Source organism: Capsicum annuum, chromosome 4 (assembly GCF_002878395.1).
Source record: "Capsicum annuum cultivar UCD-10X-F1 chromosome 4, UCD10Xv1.1, whole genome shotgun sequence".
Lineage (NCBI taxonomy): Eukaryota > Viridiplantae > Streptophyta > Magnoliopsida > Solanales > Solanaceae > Capsicum > Capsicum annuum.
In genome coordinates this window covers 229408767-229430841 of record NC_061114.1, presented here as the reverse complement: position 1 = coordinate 229430841, position 22075 = coordinate 229408767, and the positions used below count along the sequence as shown (strand labels likewise).

Here is a 22075-nt window from a genome sequence, read left to right as displayed (position 1 = left end):
GGTTTACTCATGAACAAGTACCGTCAAAAGTTCAAAAACATCTATTTCCGGGGTTAATTCATTTAAAAATTATATAAATACACAACTTATATTTTCAATATTACAAAAAATCTCAACTCCTTAAACATATTACAAAAATTTCAATATATACACAGAATGCTATGTATAAGTCGGCTATGTTATGTATATTAATAGGAAAAGAGAATAAAGTAATTAAAAAAGTGAAAGAGAGTGTAATTACTTTCAAAATGATTGATATTTATGTTATTTATACTTAATTCATTTGCGAATTTTAAAACTTCACAACAATTACTACTTTTTAACTATAAAGATTGGAAAATGATTATTTGCGAGTTTTATCCCTAATCTTCTATCACAATGCGACTCAATTAATGAAATAGTTTTATACTAGCATAGTTTCGTCTGATATTTTTTTTTCTCAGAATATTTTTTAAAATGCTATTTTTATCCTAATATTATATTGTCGGTCAGATTTTTTAGTGTCAAGATTCAACTTTCCGTACAAGAATTAAATAAAAGTAATGGTTCTATTGTGTTAACTGTTAAGAGTAATAGTAATAACCAAATTGCATATGGAATTGGAAATTCTATAATACAAGAGCCACATAATCTGTTGCAATATCTTATGTAATCCATTAGGTTAATGTATTGGAAAACGAATCATTCATAAGTAGTAAACTTCATATTTTTTTTTCCATACAAGTTCACTTTTCTTATCACATATGTTAAATTTACTTTTCATGTCATAAATCTGAGATTGCACCAAGCCACCAACTGATAAAAGGTCCTACGAAGCATAGAAAAGTAAACTGCCAACAGAAGAAAATTCCTAACTTTTTCATGTTGATTCAACATTTGTTAAACTTACATGTACTCGCTCCGTTCACTATTCTAAAAATAGATAAACGGCTTTTACTTGTCTACTTTGGAAAATCAAGAAATAATTTATCACTTAGTTATAATTTACCCTTGTTACTAACAATAATCATTTTCAAAAATAATGAATTCACACTTGTTAGTGTGTTAAGTTAAACATGAACAGGTAAAAATGGACGGAGACAATATTCATATATTATTATCTTGAAAGGACGATTAGTTATGATAAAGAGATGGCTATTAATTACACCCAAAAGGTAGTTGGCCAAAACTTAAATTAGCAGAAAATGACCTTTCCACAACCTTTTTAACTGATGCTTGGTAGCTCCATGTTGTCCACAGCAGTTTTTCAAGGCAAATAAGAACACATAAGCTGAACCTACACACATCAATATTACTCAGCAAATTATAATTCCACCAAACCACTGTCTGCCTGAAGAAATGGAGCAGCCACTCAATTAAGAAGTATTTCTCTTTACCAAGGATGAATCATGCGTTGAAAAAGTTGCCGTTAATGTTGAAATTAAACTAATAAAATTCTAAATTAACAGTCACAATGAATCAGCAAAATAAAGTTAAAGATGACTCATATGTCTTCTACTGTGAAAATGAGACATCACTTGAAAGAAATGTATTTTGACAATTTGTGAGTTTCTCTGTTGTCCCAGTTTCTCAATAAAACACATTACCTGTACAGCAAAGGCCGATGCAAATGTCATCGATGTCTTTGTCCTTCAATCAATTGTTGAGTGGTGTGTTACTCCAAGCAACATTAACAGCCACTCCAATTCTTGTCTTTCATTACTATCAGCTGATGCAAAAAAGGAGTGACATATCGAAACTACAAGATTCTTTCATTATAGTTTTCAGTAAAGACAAACAATCTCTCAATCCCCATCTCATCTATCAGCCAAAGATTATGCAAAATTTTCAACGTTTTTAACTTAAAAGACTCCGGTACAGTACTAGTGTGCCACACAAAAAATCATGGCTTATGGTATTAGACAATGGATGTTAATCTACAGGAAGAAGGACAATCTCCGCCCCCCCCCCGCTTCCCCCAGCCCACAAACCCGCGAGGGTAGACAAATGAGATCTAAATTCAGGATAAGTACATGCATGTACTAGGAAGTAATACACTTAAATGTGCTTCTTGAGGATCTACTGATGGCCAGTATGGAGTACACGCTCCCACATGAATCAGATACTCTATTCAGCTGTGAAGCTGCTTCACTAGGTCTCGAAGGAAACGAGTGAGAGACCTTTCTGCACGGACAATATCTCTATTTACTTTTCCTTCCTCCTCGTCTGAATTGCTCCCTTTTTCTCGTATTGATTGTACTTTCCTAACAAGAATACGTAACTCCTGCATAATGAGATAAAATATAATCAGATAAATAATAAACCCTGCCAAGACGAGCAAATTCAGTTTACATACAAAAGAAACAGAATTTTTCTTTCATATCTCAAGTAGGGGCAGTGTATTTCATATGAATAGTGTAAGGAAATTGTTGACAGCTTTAAGTTTACAGCAACGAGAGCCTCAATTAACCAAGCTAACAATTATATAGTTATAGGTTACGGTGCAGACTTGACAGCCAGCAACACTGATTTATCCATATTAGTTCGTCTTTTCTAGTTTTCTTTTACCAGTTTTTTGTCTTGGGGATGAACATATACAGGCAAGAGAATAAGAATCATAAAATTGTGTGTTGATTCAACTTGTAAACCACAAAATCCAAAATGTAAAGAAAAAACATAAATAACGCCAGATCCGTGCATGAGCAGCTGAACTAACCTGGCGATCAAAATCAAACTCAGTTAGAGAATAGATTTCTTTAGAGATGTTAACATCCTTATTGATCAAGCCATCAAACCATCTGTCGACTAAAACAGTAACGTCTTCAGAATCCTGAAAATAAGCAAAAAGGAAGGAAGAATTATACAACTCTAGGATTTCAGGTAACATGGTTTCAATTAATTACAGGACGATTTACGGAGTTATGACCTTGTAGTAATTGCATTTATAATTACTTACAGAGCCATCATAAAACATTTTGTTCTGCAGACTGATTCATGTCTGTTTTGGTCTCTAAAAAATGTCATGCAAGTGCCAATTAATGAAATTATTTCCTGACAAAACTTTAAATTTCAGTTCTGCTATGCCTACACCACATTCCAGGCTTCATAATCAGCTTCTTTATTAAACAGGGGTGAAGGACAGCTGTTCTAATATTTATTTAATTTTTTCATGGAAGTAAATTAGCGATTTTAGTTTGTTCTGCTTTGTTGTTGTTTTTTAACGCAAAAAAATAAGCCACTGAACTTTGATCCCTCGGATTGCTTCAAGAAAAGCAAACATGAGTGAGATTATGACGTGCCTCTTCGTCATCCTCAGATTCAGTCTCTTCAACTTCTTCATCAACATCTTCAGTAGCTGAAAGTTCCGAACCGGATAAGGACTGAAATTTAGTTTGGTCTCCATCTTTTGTTGCCTGAATTAAGCTATCCATCAATTCAGGCTCAACTTCTCGCAATAATCTGCCTAACATGAATTCGTATCACATCGTGAGTATATAGATCTGGACATATATATACACTGCAAGCATGATCAAAAAATTCAGTAGGAGAAACTGAATGTATGACACTGCAAGCATTTTACAAGGTTAACTTAATCCAGAAATATCTAAACAAAAAATTCCACGTTTTATGAGCCCATAGATTTTAAAATTCAAATCATCATAAGTAAACCATCTCTTCTGACTTATCAAAATGCAGATAAATAACAACATTAATAGATCTTTAGCAATTGAATAATGCATCACAATTACCATGTGCAATCAATCAATTAGTAAACCACAACTTTACTGAACTTTATGATTTTCACTTTTCAGTCATGGGAATGATATGGATGGTTTTAGGCGGAGTAGAGGTAGACCGAAGAAATATTGGAGGGAGGTGATTAGGCATGATATGGAACAGTTACAGCTTACGAAGTACATGACCCTTGATAGGAAGGTGTGGAGGACGCGGATTAGGGTAGAGGGTTAGGGGGTGGGAGTGCGTCGATAATAGTAGGGGAGCGTTCTTTTGTGTCTGGAGTTTCTTGTTCGTGGTGTTGTGGTTGTAGTATTATTGTGTGGCAATTTTGCATACCGTACTAGTTTATATGCATTTATCTTTGGTGTTTGTTATACTGTTAGTTTATTTCGCGTACCGTACTAGTTTATATCCACTTATCTTTTGTGTTTGGTATACTGTTATTGGTCCTAAGCCAAGGGTCCATCGGAAACAACCTCTCTACTTCACCTGAGGTAGTGGTATGGTTTGCATACACTCTACCCTCCACAGACCCCACTATGTGGGAATACACTGGGTATGTTGTAGCTGTAGTCATGGGAATGAACAGTTTATACAGATCAATTATACAAAGCATCGTTCTAGAGAAAAAGGGGACAAAAGACATGACAAGCTTATTCACTACGGCCTGGAGCAAGAAATGAAAAGGCAGGAAGTAGATAATGCATTCACAAAGGATATACAAATTCCAGATTGCTTCTTCTGTTATTAACATGTATATGGTACTCAAACAGCTATAAATAATTGCTGGGACTTCCTAATACGAGATAGGTCAAACGTTAAGTGATTCACCAACACTTTTTTCACTAGAATGTCCCTTCTCGAAAGTACAAATTTATTACTATTTGTTTTGTTCTTCTGCTCCAAAATAATATCAAGTTGATCGCTTTTCTTTCAATTGTGTAATGGCACTGCAGTATTACTATTCAGTTTTTACCCTCCATTTGCATGAACCTCCTAAAAGGCATGCGATAAAGAAATTAGAAGGGTTCAAAGTAGAATTTATATTGTAATAAGTTGCACGGGACAGATACCAATATCTTTCTTTTATAACGGTGGTGTCCAGGCCAGCTTAGGTGCAACATGACTAATTCCACCTCTACCTGCTACCTTCCTCCAGTACAAGTACCAAGTAGAGACACACCAAGGCTTGGACAGCTGAGAAGAAATCACTTATGTGTTGTTCATCTCCACTGGATCTAACCTGAGACCTCATGGATCTCTCCACTTTATTGACCACTAGGTCACACAATTGAGGGTTATGCAACTCCCAATAACTAAATATTGAATCTCCACAGTATGCTACTATTTCCTTTTCCATTAGTATGAACTATTAAGTATTAAGAAGCTTACATTTTCGGAGTCTCTATTTCAATTCACTAATTTTCTACTTTGCTATCCCATTTACGTTTTGGGAGCATCAACTTCAACTGACAAATTTGTTTGTCCACACCATACAGCACCAAAGAGATCTAATTTCCTTTGAGCCCTTTTTTTGAATCTGTCATGGAAGCCATTCCAATGACTAAAATACTTCCCACGGCGAAAATGAAAAGTTTGCAAAAGGAACTCAAGAAGTTATCGAACAATTATGCATTATTCTGAAGGCAGTTTCACACAAGCATTCCTACTGCTCAATTCTATCCTTTTGCATCAATCCCCTAGCAGCCTAATATTATCTCATAAAATATTCGCTTTCCTGGATTTAAAATGTATGTACTAAAGATTCTATGTGACAGAAGCTTTTTTCACCAATTTTGTTATTTTTTTGCGTAGCACAAGTATTCGTTTGCATAGCACAAAATTTAGGACTAAAAAAAGGCTCTAGATAAATAAGTTACTGAATCTATCAGAGTAACCATAGATCCCATAGTTGTTTGAGTCAGACAAAGAAAACTAAAATGTTTATCAGGTCAGACTTCAGAGATTGAACAATACAGAGAAAATTCAGATTATATATGACTGACAATAGATTGATAAAGAATGCTTCCCTTTTCTTGAGTATTATGAATTGTTTCTTACATTACAAAATCGTTAGAAGAGCGGTTTTAGGTAGCACCAGTACAATGAATCCTATCTTATGCAACAACAACATACCCAATGTAGTTCCACAAAATGGAAGAAAATCATATCTAATAAAAGTAAATAAAAAAGAAGATTGCACCTACACTAAGAAGGTAGAATATATAATTTGAGTGATAAGCACCAGCTAGTAAGGAAGAACACAACTCCAATTACTTTTATTCTCTGATTATTTGTTGTTGATGTTTTTGTAGCTGTAAGTAAATTACAAAGCAACATACGGCTTCATGTCACCATTTTCTGGCATTCCGGTCAACATGTTCATCCTTTAGGAGTCAAGAATAGACCCACTTTGATTGAGACAACTGATAAAAAGAGTCAATTTCATATTTTATGAATTTGAAATGCCATGTTTCTTAAGCGTCCTTTGAAATGAATCGGAAGTAATGGATAAAAGAGTAACGTGATTTGAACCAAAGAAAAGCGTTTAAGACTATGAATTTCAAATACATAGCATGAAATCACTCAAATTCAAACGGCAATGCATACTGAGATTACCACACTTCTTTCCTTAATCTTTATAATTCAAACATTCCCCTTCTCTCTTCCCCGATGCTATTGATTATCTGCTATCTTATAAAACAGTTCACCTCCATGCTAATTCAGTAATTTGCAAGTCCCTTTTCTATTTATCAAGTGATCAATACTGACGATATTTAACCTACATTGGGTATAAGTATACAACTGAGATATCTATAAACCAATAAAAGGTACAACAAACGTTACAACTTTTGCTATCTGAATTCAGAATGATGCACTTAAACATTTGGTCAAAAGATAATCTTGATGGACAAAGTAAGCATCTTGAAGCATACCTATGTAACTGAATTGCCTACGCTTTCCTTCTCGTACATCAGGACCTAGTCTCTGCAGCAAATGAACGAACCTGTTATGCCCATCACTAACCACGAAAAAGACAGCAACAAATCCTCAAAACTACTAGAACATAAAACTTCAACAATACAAAAACAATTACCTTGGCCAGCATAACTGCATCATATACCTCTTGCTCCGGTGAAGCCACTCTACACGTTAAACCAGAATATAAGAATATTGAAACATTAAATTACTTCATCCGTTCCTTTTACTCGTCAATTTGACTAATATTCAAAGCTAAATAGAATTAGATAAATTCATAGTTCATATTTTACATTTTAAATTTAGATGTAAAAACTATATATAAATTTTTTTATAATTCGCTGAATTGATATTAATATGATTAAAAAGTACATATTAAAATAGTACTTATTTGACAAGGATTCATACGTTTTCTCTCGAAAAACGAAACTCGACAATAAAAGTGAATAGAGTGAGTATATCCTTCGTCAATTACTTGTGTCTATTCATTTTAACTTGTCACATTTCTCGAGAGTGAAGCTGCATGAACTTTTATCAAAATATGTATTTTTGCATTATAATACTACAAGAAGGATTGCAACTTATAACATTTCATATAGTTTCCGAGCATCTAAATTTAAAAATTTTAAATATTAAATTAATTTACTTCAGTTCAGTCAAAAGCAAAATGTGACAAAGGAAAAGTGGGCGGAGTGGAAGTATACTTAGGATTTTCTCTAATTACCTTAAAATGCGCCTAATTTGAGGTGGAGAGAACTTAGCTAAATCCATAGCCCACCGGACAGCGCGTCGAGCTTCACGCTTCTTCTCATTACGACTCTTCCTAATTTTGCCATCGGAATCGCTTTCGCTCTCCGATGGATCCAACGGCAATTGACTTTCACGTGACTTAAGTGCGGCGCCGGAGCGAAAATGAGCTTGCTGGAGAGCGGAAGGTGATGACGTGGACGGTGGCGGTTGACGGAGATTGTTGGTGGAGAAGAGTGGAGATTGCTGTTGAATTAGGTGGACGAAAGAGGCGCGAAGGTATAAATAGTGGTGCCATTTTGGGAGATTTAGCAGAGGTTTAACTAGATGAGCCATTTTTTGTGTGATTGTGTTTTAGCTTTTTTTTTTTTTAGTTGTTGTTGTTGGAGGGGGTGGAAAAGAATTTTATTATGAGTTGGGCCTTGATATAAAGGTGTGTGAGGATTGGGCTATTTTGCGGATATTGGGCCCAATTAGTAGTCTACCTCCTTGGAGGATTTATCCTAAAAATAGGCCCAAGTTGTAGGCTAACTATCTCGATGTTGAACTTTTGGTCCCGCTTACCATATTGTAGAACTTAAAGGTAAAAAGTCAAAAAGTTTATCTGAGAGCAAGTTTTACTTATGAAAGAAGTAAGATCAAAAATTCAAAATTATCCACTTAGACTGAGATAATATACCATCCCACTTCGAAGATTGACGCGACAGGAAACACACTGTTGTCACTAACCTTTGGGCGTACCTCCAATGCTGTATGCTTAGGTTATTCTGTCGCTAAGTATAACAAAATGAAAATGAAGAGGAATTTCTATCATTTTAAATTTTTATTTTATTCTTGTAGATCGCTGAGTTTCATTGGATGTGCCTCAATAAAAGGCCCACACTTATTGGTCCTTGGAAAGCATGGCATTCCATGGGGGAGGGGAGGGGATTGCATAAATTGGTGAGTCCTGTTTAAGGAATAATCAATATTTAATTAAAAAAATAAAATTAAGCCACTATATAATTCACTTCATACATGTAGTTTTGAAGTTCAAAAAATGCATGTCTATAGTTTCAAGTTCAGTCATCTGGACTTAACTCAGTCAAACCTTAAGATCTTTGAACAAATTTCAAATTCTTATAGGAGATTTGAAGTTACATTAGGCAGAGCCAATTTCATATGTGAAATTCTTCTAAAGAGGAAGCAGCAGCAGCAACAATAACAACAAATTCAGCCTATAAATTCCGATTGATTAAACTTTAAATAAAGGTGCCACAAGCAACTATTTGGTGTAATGTCTACCATTCTATAGAACACACACTCGGGCTTTAGTGAAGAAGCCCATGTCTGGGCTGTGTAATTTTCAGAAATAGACTCAAATTGGGGTGACTTTCAAATTTTAATCCCAAATAAAAATATTTTCTTAAAATAATCTTTATCTCTTAACTAATATTTTTTTGGACGAAATTATCCCTAACTAATGAAATAAATTACATAAATGATCTTTATAATGGATAACAACTCTATATTTCTTTCTTTCAACTTTTATTTTTTTTTCTCTTTTCAATTTTACTTTAATTTTATTTTTTATTTTCTCTTTTTACTTTTAATTTTTCCCAACCCTTACTTTTTGTCATTTTTCCTCTCAACTTTTTTTTTATTTTACTTTGATTTTTTTTTTCCTTTTTTTTTTTTTTTTAAAAAAAAAAATCTCAAACCTTACTTTTTTTCTTTACACCTCAACGTCTACTTTTATAAAAAAAATAAATTTTATTTTTCTTTGATTTTCATTTTTTATTTTCTTTTTTTAAATTTTTCTCGACCTTTATTTTTATTTAATCTTTTTTAATTTTTATCAACCTTTATTTTTTTCTTATTCTCTCTCAACTTCTACATTTTCTTTGATTTTTATTTTTTTAATAGTTTTTTTTTTTTGTAATTTTTATTATTTTTGTCCTTTTCTTCGATTTCTTCCATTCAAGTTGCATCTCATGAGCAAGAGTTGACACTATTACATTATAAAGACAAGACTTATGACTTTCAAACAACAAGCTACGTTTCATGGACAAGAGTTAACACTACCACATTATAAAGATAAGACTTATGACTTTCAAACAATTAGTTATATTTCAAGGACAAGAGTTGACACTACCACACTGTATTTTGATTTATGATATACTTTATAACTCTTACCTTAGAGGCAAGACTTAGCTCAAGGACTTTCAAACAACAAATTATGCCCCACGGGCAAGAGTTGACTCTGTTACGTTATGTTTTTTCATTTATGAGATGTCCTTAATTAGAGGCAAGACTTAGCTCGAGGATTTTCAAACTACAAATTATGTCTCACAGGCAAGAGTTGACTCTACCACGTTATATTATTATTTATGAGATATTCTACAACTATTGTCTTAGAGGCAAGACTTAGCTCGAGGACTTTCAAACTACATAATTATGCCCCACGGGCAAGATTTGACTCTACCACGTTATGTTTTCATTTATGAAATGTTCTACAACTGTTGTCTTAAAGGCAAAACTTAATTAGCCCAAGGACATGCAAACTACAAATTATGCCCCACGGACAAGAGTTGACTTTACCATGTTATGTTATTATTTATGAGATATTCTACAACTATTGTCTTATAGGCAAGACTTAGCTAAAGAACTTTCAAACTATAAATTATGCTCACAGGCAAGAGTTAACTCTACCACGTTATGTTTTCATTTATGAGATGTTCTACAACTATTGCCTTAGAGGCAAGACATAGCTCAAGGACTTTCAATAATAAATTATGCCCCACGGTCAAGAGTTGACACTACCACGTTATGTCTTTATTTATGAGATGTTCTACAACTCTCGCCTTAGAGACACGACTTATCTCAAGAATTTTCAAAGAACTTCCTAACAACAATTCATGCCCCTAAATTTGCCTTGATGTAAAAAAAGGAAGACCACTTTGCGGATTATTCAATTTTTTATTTATTAGCAAAATATATTAGAAGTTGAGAAAAAAGAAAAAAAGATCAAACAAAATAGAGAAATGAAAAAAAAAAAAGATTGAGAAAAAAAAGCAAGAAAAAAATAAAGATTAAGAAAAAAGCGAAGAATTTTAAAAATTGAGAAAAATAAAAATGATATAAAAAAATAAAAATAGAGTTTGAGAAAAATGAGGGAAAAAAAGAGAACTGAAAAGGGAAAAAACGATCAAATAAAATAGAGAAATAAAAAAACGAGATTGAGAAAAAAAAAGGCAAGAAAAAAATAAAGATTAAGAAAAAAAATGAAAATTAAAAAAATCGAGAAAAATAAAAAATGAAAGGAAAAAATAAAAATAAAGTTTGAGAAAAATGAGGGGGAAAAGGAGAATTGATAAAAACAAAAAATTAAGGTTTAGACAAATGAATAAAAAAAAAATAAAAAAATGACGAAATAGATAATGTTTGATAAAAATGAATAAAGAGAAAAATAAAGGTTGAGACAAATGAATTAAAATATGAAAATAAAATTAAAGAAAAAAATTTAAAAGTGAAATTAATAAAAAATAAAATAATAAAATTAAAGGAAAAAATAAAAAGTGAAAATAATAAAAAATAAAATTTGAGAGACAAATGAGTATGAAAAGTTTAAAAATATATTTGAGGTGTAGAGGAGCAAAATGATACTTGTACTATACTTAAAAAGTAAGAAAGATTATTCTTTAAAGGCATTTCTTATTGGGGTCAAATATGTAAAGCTATCCATATTTGGGTCTATGACATATAGTTTCCTGATTTGAATCTTACTGGCCCTTATGAACTTGACACTCTCCTTAAGAAAATGTTTATTAGGAGTTTATTTTCAAATTAACCTTATTAGTTATGTTTTGAAAATATAAATTTGAATATATATACATTTTGTTTAGGCATTTAATGCTTAGAGTAGTACTGAAAGAATATAATAAAATCCTCTTAATTTCATAAAAAAGACAACTAAATTGAAACAAATATTTTTAGAAAGAAGATCACGAAACGGAAGGAGTATGTTTTGTTTGGACACTTTTCTTAACCCTTGCTAATTACATTCCAAAAAGTCCACATCTTTTTACTATTGAAATAGATAATAGTAGTCCATCGGGATTGGCTCACTGGTTTTGAGGGTGATAGCCCACCACAGCTACCTGGGATCGATTCTTCCCCCAATGTCTTTAAGCCATGAGTCTGTCGCACGGGGTTTATCTAGTGTGGTTTACATCTCCTGTATAGTTTGCAAGCTATTGCACAATGAGGGATTTACTCAGTACGCACCACTGATAACGGCTGTGGCTTTTCCTGGAATTCCCCCTCCCCCCAAAAAAAAGAAATAGATAATAGTTACCTACAAATCAACTACAAGTCTACAACAATAACAATCACAGTCCCAATCAACCAACAAAATTTGTGGTATGAAATCATTTTTATTAAAAATATTTTATCCCCCCACCCCACCAAAAAAAAAAAAAAGAAACTCAGTAGCAATTGGTTCATCTAATCTATGCTGCTACACAATTCTTCTTCTTTAGTACAATAATAACTTATGTTACTATTAACAATGATGAAAATCATAAATCAGAAGCAATTGAAAATAGTTCCACATGAAATGAAAAAAAAATAAAAATTGTGCCGCTTTGGCGTAGTTAAAACGATAATGAGGATGTTTGAGTAAGCTTTTCAGATTAACTTTTAAATATATTTTACTTAACTACGCACATCAACAAGTGTTTATCAGTTAAGTTTTTATAAGTCAAGATCAATCATAAGTTAGAGTTGATCATCCTAACATATTAGTTTAGAGATTTTTAAATTAAGCGAACCTTTTATTATTTTATCCTTAATATCTTTTAACACTCATAACAAAACATATTTCTTAATTATCTCTCCATGCTATAATACATATTGGTCATTTATCTTTTTTAAGTAACAATGGACATTTTAATTTATACATAACTGTTTGTTTATAAAATTAACTTTTATCACTGACTAGAAAATGCTACTAGAAATATTTTGGACTTAGTTATTATAGTCTCTGGTCTGAAATTATCCTTTTTAAGTATGTAATTCAAATTAGGAGAGCTACCAAATCACGGCATTTGAAGAAATGCGTCGAATTTTAATAGCAACACCTCTCCATTATCCTTTTTTTTTTTTCTCACTTTCCTGTTAAAATATTGGTCTTCTTTTGTCCCTCCATGTGAATTTTTTCTCCTTTGATAATTGTTGACAGCTAGGATTGGAAAACAAGCTATATGGTGAAAGTAGTTAGAGAATGATGAGCCGGCAGTCACACTAGTGTAGGGACGGTTACTAGATGCCTATGTATATATACAGAGTTGATGCTAGCAGCTAGGTAACACTGTAATATAACAGTGCTCAATCAAAAAAAACTTTCCCTTTTAATTCTCTCTGCTTCTTCCTTCTTACTCCTACTGATATTTCTTAAATCTTCTGTATGAAGTTATCATGGTATCAAAGCCTCCGATCATAGCCATTTCAGAGTAGGTGAGCTAACATCTGGTGCCAGATTTCACCCACAAATTTTCGGTGAATCGCGTATCGCATCCAATAGTTAGGGTTTCTACCCACTCGAGTGCAATTTCATGGCAACTGCACCTGCATCAAGCTCTCCACCTAATGACACTGAGAATTGTGTTCGCAGTTCCTCCACAATTCCAGTTATAGACCACAATCATCCACTATTTCTGCAACCTACAGATACATCGGGTAGTTCCTTGATAACACTTCAGTTTACTGGTTCTGAAAATTATGCCTTGTGGAGTAAATCCTTTAGAATTGGATTGGTAGGTCGAAGTAAGCTAGGTTTTGTTGACGGGCGATTTCCTAAAAGTAAATTTGAACCAGAATTGTATGATCAGTGGGAAAAATGCAATACTGTGGTATTGTCTTGGATTATGGATGCTGTGCGACCTGGTTTACTTAGTTCTGTAGTGTATGCCTTTGATGCTCGTAAGGTATGGCTTGATTTGCGAGAGAGGTTTGATACAATGGATGCTTCACGTGTGTTTCACACTCTTACTCAAGGAACTCTCTCTATATCCGACTATTTATCACAATTGAGGGATCTATGGGATGAATATGATGCTATTATGCCCTGTCCCAGTTGTCCTTGTCCTGAGTTAAAGAAGTTTAGTAAACATTGTGATTATCAACGACTCTTCAGTTTTTAATGGGCTAAAATGAGTCATATTCTCAACCTAGAAGTCAACTGCTGATGGTGATACCTCTTCCTACCTTGAACAAAGCGTATGCTATGTTAATTGATCAGGAGAGTTAAAGGAACTTGGTTAGCTTTCCCTCTTCCAGTTCACCTAGTATAGAGGGCACTATTTTATACAGTCGGAAGAACACCAACTTTATTGATGGAGCTGGCACCTCCAAGGGTGCTTATCCTAGTCCCTACTCAGGTGGTGTAAGTGGTGTAGGGAGAGAATATGGTTCAACTGGAAGCTCTGGTAATGGTGCAAGTCACTCTGGATATAAGGTGAAGAAGAACTTTCTTCAGTGTGAACATTGTGGATATAAAGGTCACTCCAAAGACCAATGTAAGATTGTTGGATATCCTCCTTACTTCAAGTTCAAGAAAAAATTCATGACCACAGGGATGCATGCTAATCAAGTTAAACTACCACAAAATACTAGTGGTGTTACTCAGCCTCAACCTCCAGGTACTTTCTTTACCCATGATCAGTATCAACAGATATTGCAGCTGCTGTCCAAGACTGGAAATGCAAATAGAGCAGAATCACATGTTCAGGTTGCAACTGCAGATACAGGTAGTCTATTTCAGACTTTCTGCAGTAATACTAAGGGAGGTGAATAGGTAGTTGATACAGGAGCTACTCACCACATTACATCTAGTTTTGATGTGTTGGATAGTAGCAAACACATACCTAATAATGACAGAAGTAAGGTCCACCTACCAAATGGAAAAACTATTGATATCTCTCGTATTGGTGGTGTTTGTGTTCTATAGTGTCAATCCATCTCCAATGTTCTCTATTTACCTGACTTTAAGCTCAATCTATTGTCAGTTTCCAAGCTCACTAGAGAACTGCAACGCATGGTAGGATTCTGTCCTGATTTCTGTATTTTTCAGGATATCTCCACTGGTTAGGTGGAGGGGATTGGTAGAGAAGAACATGGCCTTTACATACTAAGAGAAGGACCAAATCAAGCTCCAAAGAAGCTGGTCAATAGCAGTGAATCTCAAAATAAGTATGTCTGTTCTGTTACTACCTCTGAGTCTGTGGATGTTTGGCACAAAAGATTAGGCCATGCACCGGTAGATATAATAAAGAGACATGACTTTCTTAGGTCATTGAAAAGTCAAGAAATCTCTCATTGTACAGTTTGTCCACTAGCTAAACACACAAAACTTCCTTTTTCTGTAAGCTCTCATGTCTCTAAATCTGTGTTTGAGTTGCTGCATTGTGACATTTGGGGTACTTATAGAGTTCCAACTCATAATAAAAAAAGGTATTTTGTTACTATAGTGGATGATTATAGTAGATATACATGGATTTTCTTAATTGCTACTAAGGCTGACACTATTGTGGTCCTCAAGCATTTTCTTACACAAGTGCAAAATGTATACTCTACCACAGTTAAGACCTTGAGAACAGACAATGGGGCTGAATTTTTCAGCCATGCATTTCAAGCTCTATTAAGTGATCTTGGTATTGCTCATCAAAGTACCTGTGTGTACACCCCTCAGCAGAATGGTATTGTTGAAAGAAAACATAGAACTATCTTGAATATGGCCAGATCTCTCAGGTTTTAAGCCTCTATACCACTCAGGTTTTGGGGTGAGTGTGTCACCACTGCAGTCTATCTCTTAAATAGACTCTCATCTAAAGTGATTGGTTTTAAATCACCATTTGAAATACTACATCAACACTCTCCTTCTCTAACTCATCTTAGAGTTTTTGGTTGTTTGTGTTATGCTGCAAATCCCACCATCCTGGATAAGTTCTCTGCAAGAGCATTTCCTGCAGTCTTTATGGGGTACTTATCTTCACAAAAAGGGTACTTACTACATGACATTCATACTCACTCCTTCTTTGTTAGCAGACATGTTACCTTTTAAGAGGATTTTTTTTCCTTTTAAGCATCTCAAAGCTGGATCTAATCATATATTTCTTGGGCTTGAAGTCATACTTCCTAGTGACACCCCTACTACTATGAATCCTACTTCTGATATCACTGTTACTGTTGATGTCAACACCTCTTTAACCCATACCACGGCTGTAGACAATCCTACACATTCTGAAGCTACATCATCTTTGGCTTCCCTACCTTACGTTGCTCCATCCAGGAGGTCCAACAGACATAGTAAGCCTCCCTTGTGGCTGTAGGATTTTGTTACCAATCCAAAGGGTACCAGCTGCTCTCACCCTTTGTCTAATCAACTCTCTTACTCTCACTTGTCCCCCTCGTATAAATAGATCTTGCAAGCTTATTCATCTCAGTGTGAAACTGTGTCTTTCAAAGAAGCTGTTGCTGATCCAGCATGGTTCAAGGCTATGCAGCTAGAAGTTACTACACTAGAACATAATAAGACATGGTCCATTGTTAATCTTTCACCCGGCAAAAAGGCCATTGGCTGCAGATGGATCTACAAAATTAAGTATCTCTCCACTGGTGAGGTGGAAAGATATAAAGCCAGGCTTGTGGCTAAAAGCTTCGGCCAAAAGGAAGGCTTGGATTATAGTGAAACCTTCAGTCCTATTGCTAAAATAGTGACAGAAAGATCAATTGTTGCTCTTACTGCTTCCAAAGGTTGGTTCATTTATCAGATGGATGTTCATAATGTCTTCTTCAATGGTGATCTAGTAGAGAAAGTGTACATGGAAATTCCTTATGGGTTTGCCAAATAGGGAGAGATTCATAAGGTCTGCAAACTCCACAAGTCCTTATATGGTCTCAAGCAAGCACCAAGGCAATGGAACATGAAGCTTACTGAAGTACTAGTACATATGGGATTCAAGCAGAGTCACTATGACTACTCATTATTCACAAAACTAGTTAATGGTGACACTGTGATGGTTTTAGTCTATGTAGATGATCTATTGGTAACTGGAAATAACTACAAACTTCTATGTGATACAAGGCAAGAGATTCAAAAGAAGTTCAAGATGAAAGATCTAGGTGAACTAAAATTCTTTCTAGGAATTGAGTTCTCTAGATCCGTCAAAGGCATAGTAATGCCACAAAGGAAGTATGCATTGGAACTAGTGGCTGCGACGGGCCTAGGGGGAGCTAAGCCTGTTGGCACACCACTTGAAGTAAATCAGAAGCTTACATCAGTGAAGTATGATGAACACATCAATAATGCAAGTGTTGAAAGGGATAACTTGCTTGCAGATCCTACAACATATCAGAGGTTAGTAGGAAGGCTTCTTTATCTTACAATGACAAGACCTGATCTTGCATTCTCTATACAAGTGTTGAGCCAGTTTATGCTTTGTCCTAAGCAATCACACATGGAAGCAGCTTTAAAAGTTTTCAGGTACATCAAAGAAGCACCTGGTATGGGACTACTAATGCCTGCAGGAGAGACAACACAACTCACAGCTTATTGTGACTCGAATTGGGGTGCCTGCTTGGAAACTAGAAGATCAGTTATAGGTTACTTAGTCAAATTTGGAGGAGGTCTTAGTCAAATTTGGAGGAGGTCTCATCTCATGGAGGTCAAAGAAACAAGAGACAGTGTCAAGGAGATCAGCAGAAGCAGAGTTCAGAAGCATGGCTACATGTGCAGCAGAAATAACTTGGCTGATCGGTCTCTACAAGGAACTAGGTGTATGTGTAACTACTCCAGTGAACATGATATGTGACAGCAAGGCAGCCATCCAAATTGCAGCAAAATCCTATCTTCCATTAAAGAACAAAACATATAGACATTAATTGTCACTTTGTTAGGGAAAGAATCTGTTAAAGAATGTTGAAAACCGAACACATTAACACCAAAGACCAGCTTGCTGATATACTAACTAAGAGTTTTGGAAAAGTTCAACATAGTCAGCTTCTCAATAGACTTGGAATGAAGAACATCTTTCAACCATAAACTTGAAGGGGAGTGTTGACAGCTAGGATTGGAAAACAAGTTATATGGTGAAAGTAGTTAGAGAATGATAAGCTGGCAGTCACACTAGTGTAGGGACAGTTACTAGATGCCTATGTATATATACAGAGTTGATGCTAGCAGCTAGGTAACACTGCAATGTAACAGTGCTCAATCAAAAAAAAAACTTTCCCTTTTAATTCTCTGCTTCTTCCTTCTCACTCCTACTGATATTTCTTAAATCTTTTGTATGAAATTATCAATAATGACATTCAAACTCATCAGGGCTTTCTTATAAACAGTAGTAATAGTAACAACATATTTGATGTAATTTCACAAGGTGAGGCATGATGGGATAAAGTGTATGCAGATCTTACTTCTACTTCTATCATGATTAGAATTATTTTTCTTAGCGGAAAAAGATTTTCTTTTTGAAAAAAAAATCGCTTTTTTTCTATTACCTTTCTTCTTCGCAGAGGAGGATTTTGTACATCTATGAATAGAAGATATTTCACAACACAATAACATCCACAATATAGTTTTTAAAAAGTTTTGTATATAGTTTTTAAAGAGTTTTGTTTTAAAAAGTTTTGTATATAGTTTTTAAAAGAGTTTTGTTTTAAAAAGTTTTGTATATAGTTTTTAAAGAGTTTTGTTTAGGGAGAAATTTTTGTTTTATGTTTTTTATATTAATTTTCATAATATGTAGGTCACTTGATCAAATAATATCAATAATATATTTTTAGTGTATTTTTATTTCTCATTTGATTTATCGTCGACATAATTTGAAAACTAAATAATACATTCTCTCGATTTCGAACCCAACACTCACTTCCCAATAAAAGAAGCCATTTCAAAAATGTTTTTTTCTTTTAGAAATTTATGATCTAAAAGAAATTATAAAAAGAAGGGCATCATATTGATTTGGATAGAGAGTGTATATGGGTGCATAAAGAGAATTAGAAAAAATATTTTCACCATGACTTGGGCACAGTTTTGTTGGTCATATATATATATATAAGAAAATGATCATCTGTACATAATTATCACGTATCCAAGCTGATTCCTTATTTAGTTAAAACTACATAATAAAAGCATGAGAACAATGTGTCAGAGAATAAATTAATCTTGATGGCCACGAAAAATCTGCCAAAGTTGAATATATTAAACCGAATACTTTGCGAATATTCAAAAATTAATGTTTGAATCGAGGTTGAATATCAAACATAAGCTTATCTAATTTTATTTATTTTAGAATTAATTCTGAACAAATCATGAATTTTTTAAAATATCATCAAAAAGTTACATGATTTTGTCAAATAAAAGACTAAGAGAAAAAAGAATCAAAATTTTGACTGACATAACATTTAGGATTAATCGATTTAGAAACAACATAGGCTCCAAAAGTCTATATAATAGTATGTCGTGTTTATCAAAATAATAATAATAATAATAATAATAATAATAATAATAATTTGTCGAAGAGAAAACCATCGAATAAAAGATCGAATTAAGATAGATATACAACGTGTCATTTTGTAATTGTAGATAAGAATGACAGATTTCACTTGCAAGTTGCCAGTCTGCTTGCTTTGATCTCATAATGATGAAATGTTGGATTATGATTTCATAATTGAAATTAAAGTGATCACCTAGTGCTCTTTACTGGTGTTTTAAGTTTGCACAAAAGCTATGAATTCTACTGAACAGTGAATAGAAATTATTTATTTCCTTTTTGAAAATTTAAAATGGATGAGTGATAAGTGTGATGTTTTTAAAAAATAGTTTAAATACGAATATTAAGTAGATAGGTGGTGAGTGATCACTTGTTTACTACTTAGGGTGGTTTGGTTTGAAAACAAGTTATATCGAGATTAGTTATGTTAGGATAAGTTATACTGAGAATAGTTATGCTGGGATTATTTTTTATTGAATGTTTGGTTTGTTGTATTCAAAGTAACATACATGGTATAATTTCTAGGAATAAATTGATTGATTATCAAAATACCCTCCATCTTATTTAACTTATATATATATATATATAAATTTTTTTATTATTTTTTAGAGAAATTAAAATATATAAATAAACATAATTTATATATTTTACAACCATTTTGAATGGTAAAATGTTCAAAATTTATTTATTTATGAATATATTATATGTTAATTAAACATAATTTATGTGTGTGTGAGAATATATTGCGTTATATATTATGTTATAAATACGTAATTACGTTATATATTACGTAATATATTATATTCATAATTAATGAATATATTATACGTTAATTAAACATAATTTATGAATATCTAATTTATATATATTTATGAATATATTATTCGTTATTCATAATATATATTTATGTTCATAATATATTATATTGTTCATAATATATATTATACGTTCAAAACATAATTATTATACAATTTACCAGTTTACGTTTATTATTATTATTATTATATATATATATAATTTATTTATGAATATATTATACGTTAATTAAACATAGTTTAATATTTATAAATATATAATATATATATGTGTGTGTGTCTCTGTGTGTGAGAGAGAGAGAAATGAAAATGAGGGTATTTTTGTCCTTGTATAATTTTATACCAAAGAAAAATAGTCTTGGGATTGTTATCCCACCATTTGGGTGGATAACTTATCCTGGGACTAATTATTAGTTCCGAGATAAGTTATTCCAAATATTTACAACCAAACGAGTGAGTTACATTTTTATCCTGAAATTATTATTTTATCTCGGAATTATTGGCTCTAGTCCCACAAACCAAACGGCCCCTTAATGTAAATTGAATTACATGTAATTATTTTTGAATGATCAAATTATAAAATGTTTGTAATGAAGTACAACAACATATCAACTGTAATTCCAGAGGTCTAGAGAGAGTAAAGTATACACAATCTATATTACTACTTAAAATAAAGTAGAGAGATTGTTTTCGATATACAATCGGCTCAGGATAAATAACACTATAACAAGTAGGAAACATAAAAACAAACACAATAAAGTAGCTCGCTATTAGATAATAAAAGAAACAAGACACCTACATAGCAATATTATAGACTATCTATCTGAAATCACCATTTTTAACAAAATGTCACGAATAAAAAATTAAAAGACACATGCATAACACTATAAGGGGTCGTTTGGTATGAGGTATAAGGAATAAATAGTCCTGTGATAAAATGGAGAATTATTTTATCTTATGTTTGGTGTGAGGTATTACCCAATATTAGGATTATTTATTCCACTGTTTACACTTTATTGATAGGATAAATTATCTCATATACATGAATAAAATAACTATTCTCAAAAGTAATTATCTCAAAATAACCTTTTTCCAACCAAACGACCCCTAACTACAGTTTGATCGATGTTCGTCATGAAGTCAATGCTCTACCAGGAATGGAAGATTGATAGTTAGTCCACTTTAAGAAATTGTTTATGTTAACTCTACTATTATACTATGAATGGAAGATTATTATACCAATTAGTTATGACACGTAATTCTTATCCTATAAAATTGGACCCATAGATATTGTGGCCCCAATTGGCACTATTTTCACCTCACAAGTCACTAGTTGCACATGTGAGATGACATGGCAAACGATCCAAATCTATGAACACTGTGTATTTTTCAGCCATCAATCATGTTTGGATGAATTATTTTTCAACCTTTTATTAAATTGAGTCATACTAAAAGGATACAGGACCATTAGACCAAATGGAAAAAAAAATAAAAAAATTACTCGTTGCTTTCCAATTTTTTTTTTTCTCATCTGGTGTTTGATATCCGCATTGAAGTTTCAACTAATTTGAATCACGCGTTACAGTAAATCACGCGTTGCAGGGGCCATTAAGGTGACAACGCTCCCAACAGAGTTTTCTCCATACCCAGAGTCAAACTCTCGACCTCTAATTAAGGGTGGAACAGCCTCATCCACTACACCACAACCATATTGGTAATACTTTTCAAATTATGTAATAGTATTTGATTAAACATTATTTTTTAAAAAGATCATCAAAAACAAGTCAAAAATTTATGTGGTTATAAACCTCATTTCTTTAAATTGTTGATTTTTATTCCAAAGCTTGATAAAATTTGTTATAATATGCATGAATTTTGCGGGAGTCTTATGATTCCTAGACTATTTATTAGTATATTATGACCCCCTAAATTATTTATTAGCATATTTACTAATATTTATTTATACTAAATTAATTAATTTATTAATAAATTTTATCTATTTATTAATTTATAAACATCACTAAAATACATTAATAAATAAATAATTTAGAAGGGTCGCAGAATCTCTGCAAAATTCAGGCTTCTTACAACAAGTATTTTAAATTGATGTTTAATATTTGATCTTAATAAATAAATAATTGATACCAAGCATAAAATATAGAAAAGTAACTATCTTTTTTACGATATTAAAAATGACAAATATGAATAAATAAAAATGAACACATGAGTATATTGCAAATTCTAATAATACAAACGTTAATGGAGAATGTTGATGCACTTTCA

The 22075-nt window shown here is 32.8% G+C and overlaps 2 protein-coding genes across 2 annotated transcripts; one reads left to right on the top strand and one right to left on the bottom strand.

Moving 5' to 3' along the window:
• Positions 1–1728: 1728 nt before the first annotated feature.
• On the bottom strand, positions 1729–7856 carry LOC107866872 (UPF0307 protein PM0119). Its single transcript, XM_016712878.2, has 6 exons — positions 7421–7856; positions 6815–6863; positions 6654–6705; positions 3279–3442; positions 2696–2809; positions 1729–2263 (listed from the first exon to the last, which is right to left on the bottom strand). Exons 1-6 carry the CDS (start codon positions 7777–7779, stop codon positions 2111–2113), a joined length of 891 nt encoding a protein of 296 aa, XP_016568364.1. The 5' UTR covers positions 7780–7856; the 3' UTR covers positions 1729–2110.
• Positions 7857–16406: 8550 nt separating this feature from the next.
• LOC107868529 (uncharacterized mitochondrial protein AtMg00810-like) lies at positions 16407–17294 on the top strand. Its single transcript, XM_016715232.1, has one exon. It carries the CDS (start codon positions 16407–16409, stop codon positions 17292–17294), a length of 888 nt encoding a protein of 295 aa, XP_016570718.1.
• The last annotated feature ends 4781 nt before the right edge of the window (positions 17295–22075 follow it).